This window comes from Salmo salar, chromosome ssa18 (genome assembly GCF_905237065.1).
Source record: "Salmo salar chromosome ssa18, Ssal_v3.1, whole genome shotgun sequence".
Taxonomy (NCBI): Eukaryota; Metazoa; Chordata; class Actinopteri; order Salmoniformes; family Salmonidae; genus Salmo; species Salmo salar.
Window position 1 is genome coordinate 77,249,587 of NC_059459.1, and position 14,099 is coordinate 77,263,685.

At 42.6% G+C, this 14,099-nt stretch overlaps 2 protein-coding genes across 3 annotated transcripts in view; both read left to right on the plus strand.

The window, feature by feature from the left end:
• Positions 1 to 528: 528 nt before the first annotated feature.
• LOC106592456 (uncharacterized) lies at positions 529 to 3,947 on the plus strand. The gene is made up of 3 exons (XM_014183808.2): positions 529 to 796; positions 1,393 to 1,571; positions 2,271 to 3,947. Exons 1-3 carry the CDS (start codon positions 581 to 583, stop codon positions 2,308 to 2,310), a joined length of 435 nt encoding a protein of 144 aa, XP_014039283.2. The 5' UTR covers positions 529 to 580; the 3' UTR covers positions 2,311 to 3,947.
• A 7,195-nt stretch (positions 3,948 to 11,142) lies between these two features.
• Positions 11,143 to 14,099, plus strand: part of phka1a (phosphorylase kinase, alpha 1a (muscle)) — a 49,675-nt gene continuing 46,718 nt past the window's right edge. The window contains exon 1 of one of the 2 annotated variants that reach the window (XM_014156626.2): positions 11,143 to 11,705. In XM_014156626.2, coding sequence (XP_014012101.1) covers positions 11,628 to 11,705 — 78 coding nt within the window. In that variant the 5' untranslated portion in view covers positions 11,143 to 11,627. The remainder of the gene's footprint in view (positions 11,706 to 14,099) is intronic. The other variant, XM_014156625.2, reaches the window with a different exon arrangement.

Here is a 14,099-nt window from a genome sequence, read left to right on the forward strand (position 1 = left end):
TCTTCCCCATCATTATTCAACCTCCCCCCTTCCACCTCCCCTTCGACCCCCCCCTCACTTTCACATCCATGCCAGCAGTGTCTGTATTGCAGGTGTGTGTCAGTGTACGTGCGTTTGTGTCTGTACTGCTGTACTGTTCTGTTGACTCACGGTTTAGGGCCCCATCTAGAGAAAAGCTGATCAGAACGATCTTCAAACTTTGAACAAATACGTAGAGAGAGAGAGAGAGAGAGAGAGAGAGAGAGAGAGAGAGAGAGAGAGAGAGAGAGAGAGAGAGAGAGAGAGAGAGAGAGAGAGAGAGAGAGAGAGAGAGAGAGAGAGAGAGAGAGAGAGAGAGAGAGAGAGAGAGAGAGAGAGAGAGAGAGAGAGAGAGAGAGAGAGAGAGAGAGAGAGAGAGAGAGAGAGAGAGAGAGAGAGAGAGAGAGAGAGAGAGAGAGAGAGAGAGAGAGAGAGAGAGAGAGAGAGAGAGAGAGAGAGAGAGAGAGAGAGAGAGAGAGAGAGAGAGAGAGAGAGAGAGAGAGAGAGAGAGAGAGAGAGAGAGAGAAAGAGAGTGTAAGAGGGAAGGGGGACTATAAAGAGGATGGGACAATTTACTTCTATAGAGAGAAGAGAGATCGCACCAGAGCTCCAGTTACTGAGGACACAGTACAATACCTGTTTAAAAGTTCTGCCTATCTACTCTACTTCTGTCTTTCTGTATCATCTGACCCTAACCTACTCCAACATGCAGGACCGTCAACACTACTTCATGATAGCCTTCACATGCTTCCTGGTGTTTCTGGCGCTCAGTCCGCAGGTAAGACCAAGCTTTCATTTTACACTTTCTTCATTTGTGAAATATCTTTGCAACAGTCAAAGTGAACATGCAACCTCAAACAATACAGGGTTAGGTCCATGCGAGGAACTTGCAAATGTGGAAAGAATTGAAAAAGGTGTCAGCTGTGAAATTTCCTTAAAATCTCAGGAGTTACCTTCATTTAAATGGAAAATGCATATTTACTGCGAGAAATATTGAGTGAGATTTCATTTGTCATCTTTTTGTTGTTGTTGTTGATTGTATTTTATACGTCTGCCTGCCCTGTTCCCTCCCTGGAACAGCCAACCCTTTAGAATCATCTAAAAATATAGACCATTATATAAATACCGTTGCTGAGTATTAGCACTGTACAATATAGCCACCTCAAACTGATAATGAATGTAAAGAATTTCACAGAATAGTTGGATGTTATGTGATTTTTTATTTTTTTATCAGAGCGAGCATACTCCCACTAGACATTCATAATGTTTATGTATGATATATATATGTACTTAACTGTCTCTACATTTGTCTTTAACTGTCTGTCTGTACCGTTGGATCTCTCTTCATTGATTATATCTGTGCGTTTCAATCAGGCGTCTGCCAGCCCTGTTCCCTCTGTGGATGTCCCGCCCAGCTCTGGTCATCTCCAGCCAGAAGGTCAGAGGGTATTGAAGCGGATGGCTCGTATGACCCCGTTGTGGAGGACCATGGGTACTAAACCCTACGGGGCGTACTGTCTACACAACTATGAGTGCTCCACTGGAATCTGCAGGTAATGTATCTGTCACACACAGCTGGGCAACACTTGTGGGTCATAACTAATCAGAAGTTACAGTGTAAAGGCAAGGTGCCACACTGCTGCTGCATGATTCAACAGCACTACATTGTTGACTTGACCTTGTCTTATTTGGCTCCCAGTTTCATGTATGAAAGTAGATTCTTACCCAGTTTGTCAGTCATGCCCTTTTGTCTAGTCTTGCTTTGTGAAACAAGGGGTTAATGTCTCATAAAAATCTCATTGACTAGCTTTTCATTTAATAGAGCTGAACAAAAAACCAACATGTTGTTGATTCATTCTAAAAATGTTTTATCGACTGTCCTCCCCCCTCTCTTTCTCTCTCTCTCTCTCTCTCTCTCTCTCTCTCTCTCTCTTCCCCCTCGCTTTCCTCTCCTCCCCCTCTCTCTTTCTCTCTCTCTCTCTCTCTTCCCCCTCTCTTTCCTCTCCTTCCCCCCCCTCTCTCTCTCTCTCTCTCTTTCTGTCTCTCTCTCTTTCTTCCCCTTCTCTTTCCTCTCCCTCCCCCCCTCTCTCTCTTTCTCTCTCTCTCAACCCCCTTTCTTTCCTCTCCTTCCCCCCCTCTCTCTTTCTCTCTTTCACTCTCTCCCCTCTCCTCTCCTCTCCTCTCCTCTCCTCTCCTCTCCTCTCCTCTCCTCTCCTCTCCTCTCCTCTCCTCTCCTCTCCTCTCCTATCCAGGGGTGGCCACTGCATGTTCAGCCAACCCATCAAGTCCTAGAAGAGAAGACGGAGTAATGCTCCCAACATTTTTCCCAATCTGTTCTCCATGGACATACCCTCCCTCTCCTCTACATAGCCAAACATGCAGACATTATGTGGCTTCACATCTATCTATGCAAACCAACCTCTGTATTCATAATGTATAGCTGAAGTATGAGAAGGGTTAACATATCTTAAAGGAAGGGTTAAGGTATACCTAAAAATATATATTCCTTAAGATTTTGCTTAGGCAAAAGGGGATTGTTATATTTTATTCTATCTTTCTGACTTTACCAAAATAAGCAGATGACATGCTGATAAGGGTAAGCTTTAACCTAGTATGACAGGGTTAAAGCATCTTTAACAAACCCCTTATTAAGATGTTCCTAAGAATGTATCGTCCTTTATGGTTTTTCCTTAGGCAAAAGGGAGGGTTACACTCTTAGGAAAACAATTCCAAAAGGGTTGTTCAGGTGTCCCCGTAGGAGAACCCTTTCTGGTTCCAGGTAGAAAGGGTTCTCCTATGTGGACAGCCAAAGAACCCTTTTGGGTTCTAGATAACACTTTTTTTGTTCTAAGAGTGAAGATGTGATATTGAATGCTAGCTTTTGGACCGTACCAAGGGGAACGGCATGTGAATGTGACAGACACATGGATTTTTGGTTATAAGGTTTTCAATATTTCTACTAATATTTCATACAGGGTGCTGGCCAGAGACAAACAGTAGCTAGGTGCCTTAACATAGTCTTTCAAAGTGCTTCACCAAATGTTAACAGTGAACACACTCACATTCAACGTAATGATGACTATATTCGTTTTGCCATCGAGGAATTTATCCTCAAACTATATCTGTCATGCAGTATCAATTCAGTCGGATTAGATGAGGTGGCCTTTTTATCAGAATCAGGTACATTTTCATGGTACATGCATCATACTTGACGTGGTGAGATAGGCAATGTCATAACGTCAGACTTTGGAACTTTGTGTTCTGGGTAAAATATACCACCCCCCAAAAAAAAGGAGAGTGAAAAAGGGAAAGGGAGAACAAGAGAGAGAAACCGCAGTGTCATTGAACCAGAGATAGAGAGGGAGGGAGAGAGAGAAAGAGTTAGATAGATAGAGAGTGAGAGTGAGAACAGACATGGAGCAATGGTTATGTGTAATGATTGACCTCACCTTTGACCTCTAGGCCAGATTTTTATGCATATAGAGATGTACTAGAGAGCTCATCTCCTGTCTTTGCAATGGCCTTTGGTCCAAGTGCTCTCTATCCAACTTCATGTTTATGCATGCTCACTTTTTTCTACTTTTTATATATATAGAAACATATTTAAATCGTTTTCATATATGTATTTACTGTATGTATGTAATTAAACAAGTATTTATATAGTAGTCAGTATTTTGTGAGATTACAACTAGCCTCAAGGTTGGGAATTATGTTTAGTCTGTGGTCTGATGAACAGCATCAAAATGCTATATTTTTTATTAAGATTTCTTATTTATACCATTCATTATCATTCGTACTCATTTCAACAAATGAGTACAAACTGCTCCATACTTACTTAAACTACATGGTTGCCATAGATACCAACGTATATCAATCTCCTCTGGTCACAAAACACTGTGCAATACAAAATAAAGAGTATTCTTAAATTACCAGTGTGGCAGATTTTCTTTGTCTTTATAACAAATCACCACATCCTCATCGGCAGACTCAACAGCCTCGGTTTCTCTAATGACTACCTCGCCTGGTTCACCAACTACTTCTCTGATAGAGTTCAGTGTGTCAAATCGGAGGGCCTGTTGTCCGGACCTCTGACAGTCTCTATGGGGGTGCCACAGGGTTCAATTCTCGGGCCGACTCTTTTCTCTGTATACATCAATGATGTCACTCTTGCTGCTGGTAAGTCTCTGATCCACCTCTACGCAGACGACACCATTCTGTATACTTCTGGCCCTTCTTTGGACACTGTGTTAACTACCCTCTAGACGAGCTTCAATGCCATACAACACTCCTTCTGTGGCCTCCAACTGCTCTTAAATACAAGTAAAACTAAATGCATGCTCTTCAACCGATCGCTGCCTGCACCTGCCCGCCCGTCCAGCATCACTACTCTGGACGGTTCTGACTTAGAATATGTAGACAACTATAAATACCTAGGTGTCTGGTTAGACTGTAAAATCTCCTTCCAGACTCACATCAATCATCTCCAATCCAAAATTAAATCTAGAATCAGCTTCCTATTTCGCAAACAAAGCATCTTTCACTCATGCTGCCAAACATACCCTCATAAAACTGACCATCCTACCGATCCTCGACTTCGGCGATGTCATTTACAAAATAGCCTCCAATACCCTACTCAATAAATTGGATGCAGTCTATCACAGTGCCATCCGTTTTGTCACCAAAGCCCCATATACTACCCACCACTGCGACCTGTACGCTCTCGTTGGCTGGCCCTCGCTTCATACTCGTCGCCAATCCCACTGGCTCCAGGTCATCTACAAGACCCTGCTAGGTAAAGTTCCCCCTTATCTCAGCTCGCTGGTCACCATAGCAGCACCCACCTGTAGCACGCGCTCCAGCAGGTATATCTCTCTGGTCACCCCCAAAGCCAATTCCTCCTTTGGCCGCCTCTCCTTCCAGTTCTCTGCTGCCAATGACTGGAACGAACTACAATAATCTCTAAAACTGGAAACACTTATCTCCCTCACTAGCTTTAAGCACCAGCTGTCAGAGCAGCTCACAGATTACTGCACCTGTACATAGCCCATCTATAATTTAGCCCAAACAACTACCTCTTGCCCTACTGTATTTATTTATTTATTTAATTTGCTCTTTTGCACCCCATTATTTCTATTTCTACTTTGCACTTTCTTCCACTACAAATCTACCATTCCAGTGTTTTACTTGCTATATTGTATTTACTTTGCCACCATGGCCTTTTTTGCCTTTACCTCCCTTATCTCACCTCATTTGCTCACATTGTATATCGTCTTATTTTTCGACTATATTATTGACTGTATGTTTGTTTTACTCCATGTATAACTCTGTGTTGTTGCATGTGTCGAACTGCTTTGCTTTATCTTGGCCAGGTTGCAATTGTAAATGAGAACTTGTTCTCAACTTGCCTACCTGGTTAAATAAAGTTGAAATAATTGTTTTTATTTTTTAAAGAGCCCCTTTTCAGTGTGTCTACTACGGTCTACTAATATCAGTCTCTTAATATTCTTTATTTTCATAACGCAAACTTTGGAAATAAAGAATAGCCGTTGTTTACATATTTGTGAAATGTTTGTACAGATTTAGCATCTTACTTTGACCGGTATTGTCACAGCAAAAATAATCCTGCAGCAACAGGATTTGAGTCCATAAAGTTGTTTGATCGGCAGTTAGGCTATTAGCTGACCAAAATTAGACTACATGAAAAGTGCAATACTGATAATGTAACTGTGTGTTAATGTGGGTTTTCAGTGAATTTATATGATTCATGAAGCTCATCTGCATTTCCTGCAGTGCAGGAAGAGAGATCAAATTAAGATCCGACAGCTGTACAAGATGAACCGAACTGTATAACTCACATGTCTACATACTTCTGGCTTTGAGCATCACACGTTCTATTTTTTCCGAAAAAAAATCTCCAAGTCAGTTAGAAAACATAAAGATTTGAAATGAGATGCTACAAAACCAATAAAAGTACTGCGAAGAGAAATACATTTGACTTTAGTTCTCTAACCAAACTGCAATGCAGGGTATATTAAATGCAGTTCATCATGATATATTTTGGCATAGAGAAATAATGACTGTGTGCAACCCATATGGTTTCATAGACATGTACAGCATAGGTATTTGGGATTGCTACAGATGTAGGATCTTGATTAGACCTATTTTGTCACAGAAAAATAATCCTGCAGCAACAGGATTTGAACGTTTAGTCCATAATGTTGCTTGATTGGTGGTTAGGCTATTGGCTGGCAAAAAGCAGACTACTAAGTGCAATATTCTTATTATAACCGTGCGCTAGTGTGGGTTTTCAGTGAATTTATATAATCACAAAGCTCATCTGCAGGAAAAATTCTCAGCAAGAAAATAGTGATCAAATTAAGATCCTACATCTGTAGGTCTAATGTTCCTTGCACAATGTCAGGGTCAGCCAAGTATGTATCATAGAGAGAAATAGAATAGTGGTGATCAGAGACCAGTTAGCCGAGATGGTCTCTTTCTTGCTTCTCTCTCCCTCTCTCTCTCTCTCTCTCTCTCTCTCTCTCTCTCTGTCTCTCTCTCTGTCTCTCTCTCTCTCTCTCTCTCTCTCTCTCTCTCTCTCTCTCTCTGTCTCTCTCTCTGTGTCTCTCTCTCTCTCTCTGTCTCCCTCTTTCTCTCTCCCTCTCTCTCTCTCTCTCTCTCTCTGTGTCTCTCTCTCTCTCTCTCTCTCTGTCTCCCTCTCTTTCTCTCCCCTCTCTCTCTCTCTCTCTCTCTCTCTCTGTCTCTCTCTCCCTCTCTGTCTCTCTCGCTGTCTCTGTCTCTCTCTCTGTCTCTGTCTCTCAATTCAATGAAATTCAATTTGCTTTATTGGCATGACATAAGAATGTACATATTGCCAAAGATTTCTTTGGTAATCAATATTGTCAACGGGACAACAGTAACAGCAATAATCAAGGGTTATCATCCATACAATGGATGATAACAATAACAAAGGCATAGAGGACATGTGCAGGTTGGTTGGTCTGTCAGACAGTCCCTCATCTTATGGCAGGCAGCAATGTAGTGCGCTGCCAACCCACAGCTCTCTGTGTCCTCCCCCAACAGGATGGGTAGTCTATTCTCATCAGAAAGGTCTTTGAAACCTTGAATAAGGGTTTCAAATTTGGTGAAATTACACTCTCTAATTGTTTTATATTTTGGGGGAAGAGAGGAGGGGTAGAGGAGAGATGGAGGAGGAGAAGAAGGGTAGAGGAGAGGTTGGGTGGAGGAGTGGAGGAGAGAGGAAAGGTGGAGGAGGGGTGGAGGGCTGGAGGGGTGGAGGAGAGGAGGGGTGAAGGAGAGGAGAGTTAGAGGAGAGGTGGAGGGGTGGAGGAGAGGAGCGGTGGAGGAGACGTGGAGGGGTGGAGGAGAGGAGGGGTGGAGGAGAGGTGGAGGGTTGGAGGAGAGGTGGAGAGGAGGGATAGAGGAAAGGTGGAGGAGATATGGAGGGTTGGAGGAGAGGAGGGGTGGAGGAGAGGAGAGGAGAGGAGAGGAGGGGTGGAGGAGTGGAGGGGTGGAGGAGATGAGCGGTAGAGGTGAGGTGGAGGGGTGGAGGAGAGGTGGAGAGGAGGGATAGAGGAAAGGTGGAGGAGAGGTGGAGGGGTGGAGGAGAGGAGGGGTGGAGGAGAGGTGGAGGGGTGGAGGAGAAGTGGAGGGGTGGAGCGGTAGAGGAGAGGTGGAGGGGTGGAGCGGTAGAGGAGAGATGGAGGGGTAGAGGAGAGGTGGAGTGGTGGAGGAGAGGTGGAGGGGTAGAGGAGAGATGGAGGGGTGGAGGAGAGATGAGGGGTAGAGGAGACGTGGAGGGGTAGAGGACAGGTGGAGGGGTGGAGGAGAGGTGGAGGGGTAGAGGAGAGATGGAGGGGTGGAGGAGAGGTGGAGGGGTAGAGGAGAGGTGGAGGGGTAGAGGAGAATGAGGTGGAGGGTTGGAGGAGAGGAGGGGTGGAGGAGAGGTGGAGGGGTAGAGGAGTGGTGGAGGGGTGGAGGAGAGGTGGACAGGTGGAGGAGAGGAGGGGTGGAGGAGAGGAGGGGTAGAGGAGAGGTGGAGGGGTGGAGTGGTAGAGGAGAGATGGAGGGGTAGAGGAGAGGTGGAGGGGTAGAGGAGAGGTGGAGGGGTAGAGGAGAGTGAGGTGGAGGGGTAGAGGAGAGTGAGGTGGAGGGGTGGAGGAGAGGAGAGGTGGAGGGGTAGAGGAGCGGTGAGGTGGAGGGGTGGAGGAGAGGTGGAGGGGTGGAGGAGAGGTGGGGTGGAGGGGTGGAGGAGAGGTGGAGGGGTGGAGGAGAGGTGGGGTGGAGGAGAGAACCTCTATACTCTGTGCTGTTGAACACTCAGTGAGCACTAGACAACCACTCATATAACACGCTGGCAGCTACACACACACACACACACACACACACACACACACACACACACACACACACACACACACACACACACACACACACACACAGGGGACTGTGGTATTGAAACGTGTGTCTCTGCCGTCCCCTCCTGGTGAACACACTGAACCAGTTCCTTTTTTCTGTACAAAATATACAGTTGAAGTCAGAAGTTTACATACAGCTTAGCCAAATACATTTAAACTTAGTGTTTCACAATTCCTGACATTTAATCCTAGTAAAAATTCCCTGTCTTAGGTCAGTTAGGATCACCACTTTATTTTAAGAATGTGAAATGTCAGAATAATAGTAGAGTGATTTATTTCAGCTTTTATTTCTTTCATCACATTCCCAGTGGGTCAGAAGTTTACATACACTCAATTATTATTTGGTAGCATTGCCTTTAAATTGTTTAACTTGGGTCAAACGTTTCAGTTAGCCTTCCACAAGTTTCCCACAATAAGTTGGAGGAATTTTGGCCCATTCCTCCTGACAGACATGGTGTAACAGAGTCAGGTTTGTAGGCCTCCTTGCTCACACACACTTTTTCAGTTCTGCCCACAAATGTTCTATAGGATTGAGGTCAGGGCTTTGTGATGGCCACTCCAATACCTTGACTTTGTTGTCCTTAAGCCATGTTGCCACAACTTTGGAAGTATGCTTGGGGTCATTGTCCATTTGGAAGACCCATTTGCAACCAAGCTTTAACTTCCTGACTGATGTCTTGAGATGTTGCTTCAATATATCCACATCATTTTCCATCCTCATGATGCCATCTATTTTGTGAAGTGCACCAGTCCCTCCTGCAGCAAAGCACCCCCACAACATGATGCTGCCACCCCCGTGCTTCACGGTTGGGATGCTGTTCTTCGGCTTGCAAGCCTCCCCCTTTTTCCTTCAAACATAACGATGATCATTATGGCCAAGCAGTTCTATTTTTGTTTCATCAGACCAGAGGACATTTCTCCAAAAAGTACGATCTTTGTACCCATGTGCAGTTGCAAACCGTAGTCTGGCTTTTTTATGGCAGTTTTGGAGCAGGGGCTTCTTCCTTGCTGAGCGGCCTTTCAGGTTATGTTGATATAGGACTCGTTTTACTGTGGATATAGATACTTTTGTACCGGTTTCCTCCAGCATCTTCACAAGGTCCTTTGCTGTTGTTCTGGGATTGATTTGCACTTTTCGCACCAAAGTACGTTCATCTCTAGGAGACAGAACGCGTCTCCTTCCTGAGCGGTATGACGGCTGCATGGTCCCATGGTGTTTATACTTGCGTACTATTGTTTGTACAGATGAACATGGTACCTTCAGGCATTTGGAAATTGCTCCTAAGGATGAACCAGACTTGTGGAAGTCTACAATTTGTTTTCTGAGGTCTTGGCTAATTTCTTTTGATTTCCCCATGATGTCAAGCAAAGAGGCACTGAGTTTGAAGGTAGACCTTGAAATACATCCACAGGTACACCTCCAATTGACTCAAATTATGTCAATTAGCCAATTAGAAGCTTCTAAAGCCATGAGCACATTTCCTGGAATTTTCCAAGCTGTTTAAAGGCACAATCAACTTAGTGTATGCAAACTTCTGACCCACTGGAATTGTGATACAGTGAAACACATTGGAATTGTGATACAGTAATATGATAAATAATGTGTCTGTAAACAATTGTTGGGAAAATTACTTGTGTCATGCACAAAGTAGATGTCCTAACCGACTTGCCAAAACTATAGTTTGTTAACAAGAAATTTGTGGAGTGGTTGAAAAATGAGTTTTAATGACTCCAACCTAAGTGTATGTAAACTTCCGACTTCAACTGTATATACTGTATTCTAGTCAAGGCTTATCCTATTCAACTATTGCTGTACATTGGCTATTCTTCAGATATGCTACATATTCTATCCATCTACTGTCCATATTGTCTACACATCCCATCACACACATTATATATATTTATAAAACGGGCCTGTCGAAATCATGAATCATCTGGCATCATTTTTATGGATATGAATACATTAATCAAAATAACGTTTTTAATGAAAGTATGTCAATATACCATATACCACGGCTGTCAGCCAATAGGCATTCAGGGCTTGAACCGCCCAGTTTAAAAATATTTAAGTGATAATGCCCTGAATGCCTATTGGCTGACAGCCGTGGTATATCATACCGTATACCACGGGTATGACAAAACATATATTTTTACTGCTCTAATTACGTTGGTAAGGAGTTTATAATAGCAATAAGGCACCTCTGGGATTTGTGGTACATGGCCAAAATACCACGGCTAATGGCTGTATCCAGAGGCTCCGCGTTGCCTAAGAAGAGCCCTTAGCCGTGGCTACTTTGAAGAACCTCAAATATAAAATACAATTTCAATCTCAAATATAAAATATATATTGATTTGTTTAACACTTTTTTGGCTACTACGTGATTCCGTATGTGTTATTGCATTGTTTTGATGTCTTCACTATTATTATACAATGTATAAAATAGTAAAAATAAACTTTTGACTGGTACTGTATATACACCTGCTCGTAAAACAGTCGAACGCTCCAGTCCCACTGTCCTTGCAGACACCTAAAAACAAAACAGTTCCCCACATATCTCCAATAACACGCCTCAAATATCCCAGTGACTATACCATAATTATATCTTTATCAATTACGGATACATTATTTTGGTTATTGTTTCAGTTTGATTGTGTAATAGTTTGAATAGTTTTGCACTCTTCCTGGTTTTAGTTCACACCATGTTCCATGAGTTAAAAGGTCGATAGTAACAAACGCGATACAGTCAAAATACAGAGCAGTTTGTGTGTGGGTTGCTTTGCGTGTACCAGTTGATTCGTAGAACCTCTAGGTTGTAACAGCTGATGGTAGTCTTTTTTAGGACGATATTGAATTTCAGCCTACAGTGTTAATTCTGTGCAGCCATAACTCGCTCATCGATATCAGGACGTTTGGAGGCGGTGCAGCGATGGTAGACTACTACTGTAACATTTGTTATTTCGTCCGATGCTACATTGTAACTCGCCAGAACATTTAGAGTTACATTGTAGCTAAAGTTTTCTATCGTCTCTAAACTTCGTCTTGTGTTGTTCGTCGTGTCAAACAATAGAGATATTTGTGAAGTAGGTTAATGCCGAAGCGAGTCTCGGGGTGAACTCAAACTTCCTTTTCTCTGCTCAACCACGAATACGGACGATTATCATCAACCCAACAACATGAGAAGTCGAAGCAACTCGGGAGTGAAACTGGACAACTATGCCCGGATAGTGCATCAAACCATACTCCGACATCAAGTGAGGGTTGTTTATATGTTGTCTCTTCTGCTAACGGTATATTTGTTTTAGGGCCATCCATTCTAACCTCTAAACTAACCTACTGTCTGTGGGCGATGGGACATGTTAACTGTTACACACACCAGCTTGTAGAACATTCATGTTTACATAGCGTGATCACTGGTTTTAGAGAAAGCTCACACAAGCTCCCCTTGAAACGACGTATCACTTATTCTTATTGATTTCTCTCTCTCAATTTCAATTTAAGGGCTTTATTGGCATGGGAAACATATGTTTACATTGCCAAAGCAAGTGAAATAGATTATAAACTAAATGAAAAACAATAAAAAATGAAATAAACAATAAAACATTAACAGTAAACATTACACTCACATAAGTTCCAAAAGATTAAAGACATTTCAAATGTCATATTATGTCTATATACAGTGTTGTAATGATGTGCAAATAGTTCAAAAGGGAAAATAAACAAACATAAATATGGGTTGTATTTACAATGTTTGTTCTTCACTGGTTGCCCTTTTCTTGTGGCAACAGGTCACACATCTTGCTGCAGTGATGGCAAACTGTGGTATTTAAAATAAAAATAAAACATTTTATTTTACATTTATTTAACTAGGCAAGTCAGTGAGGAACAAATTCTTATTTACAATGACGGCCTAATTCACGCAATAGATATGGGAGTTTATCAAAATTTGATTTGTTTTAGAATTCTTTGTGGATCTGTGTAATCTGAGGGAAATATGTGGCTCTAATATGGTCATACATTTGGCAGGAGGTTAGGAAGTGCAGTTTAGATTCCACCTCATTTTGTGGGCAGTGTGCACATAGGCCGTCAAAGACAGGCTTTCTCAATAGTAAGGCTATGCTCACTGAGTCTGTACATAGTCAAAGCTTTCCTTAATTTCGGGTCAGTCACAGTGGTCAGATATTCTGCCACTGGGTACTCTCTGTTTAGGGCCAAATAGCATTCTAGTTTGCTTACTTTTATTGTAAATTCTTTCCAATGTGTCAAGTGATCACCTGTTTTATAAGACTCCAAGATGGCAGACTGAGCACAGCGGTGCAGATCGCCTCAAGATAAAAACGTAATATTCAATATCTGTAAGTTAGACTATATAATTGCACTTCTTATACTCATAACGTTAAATCTGGAAAACAACACAAAATAAATCCTAAGGCTTGAGAAATCTATCGTCAAATATTACAAAAACAAGCTACACTCAAACATGACGGAGATTCGATTATGTTCGTTGTTACATTAGTAGAGGAGCAGTATACCCTGTAATAAACATCCGCCCATAACTCATCACTGATAGTCAGACCTCCTCCCATAACTCATCACTGATAGTCAGACCTCCGCCCATAACTCATCACTGATAGTCAGACATCCGCCCATAACTCATCACTGATAGTCAGACCTCCGCCCATAACTCATCACTGATAGTCAGACCTCCACCCATAACTCATCACTGATAGTCAGACCTCCTCCCATAACTCATCACTGATAGTCAGACCTCCACCCATAACTCATCACTGATAGTCAGACAACGGTCCTTTTCCCTGATTCTTTTCAAATGAGTAAAGCAGGATCCCCCTTTCTCAGAAACAATTCTAGTAATATGATATTTTCCCGTTGATGGATTGTGCTGTAGCAAGAAGGGTCTCAACTTCGTTCAGCTGAGCTCTAAACCTACCCTTGGAAGTAAATGAGGAAGTTACGTGTCTAATTTGAAGATAAAAAAAAAAAAAACATTGAATCTTGGCACATTGAATTCACTGCAGAGCTCTTGAAAGGATTTCAGTGTAGTGGTGTTCTGATGAAACAGGACTGAACAGGTCCTAGAGGATGCCAAAGATGAAAGTTGGCATCGCTCAGGGCTTTTTCCAAGTCTGGGTTGTATATTATAGGTGAGTGAGAACATTTTTGGGAGGAAATGCCAAGGTATTTCTTACAGTCCCTCTACGCTAGTAGGGTGCTGTAAATCACAAAGGTTTTGGCCATGTTGCCCACTTCACTAAAGTTATTAATGAATATAATTGAACTTAGGGGCAATGAACCACAGGATTGGGCTTCTATCTGAATCCACATTGACTCTTGTCTGTTCTGTGATCCATGTTAGCATGTTGTGGATTTGGGCAGACCAGTAGTACAATTGAAGGGAGGGAAGGGCAAGACCACCCTTAGATTCAGGTTTCAATAGAGTGGAGAACTTGATCCTAGGTTTTTTTTTTATTGCCCCATGTAAATTTGGTGATGCTTTGGTTAGTTGTTTTGAAACTGGGAGATAGCATGGGAGCATCTGAAATAAATAGTTCAATCTAGGGAGGATGTTGATACGAATAACATTGATTCTTCCGACTAAGCTAATTGGGAGGCAGGTCCAGGTTTGGAGA

Excerpts from the sequence above, each read along its gene's own strand:
- LOC106592456 (XM_014183808.2), top strand. The coding sequence starts at position 581 with ATGGGACAATTTACTTCTATAGAGAGAAGAGAGATCGCACCAGAGCTC. Across the intron at positions 797-1,392 it reads TTCTGGCGCTCAGTCCGCAG|GCGTCTGCCAGCCCTGTTCC; the intron begins GTAAGACCAAGC and ends CGTTTCAATCAG. Across the intron at positions 1,572-2,270 it reads TGCTCCACTGGAATCTGCAG|GGGTGGCCACTGCATGTTCA; the intron begins GTAATGTATCTG and ends TCTCCTATCCAG.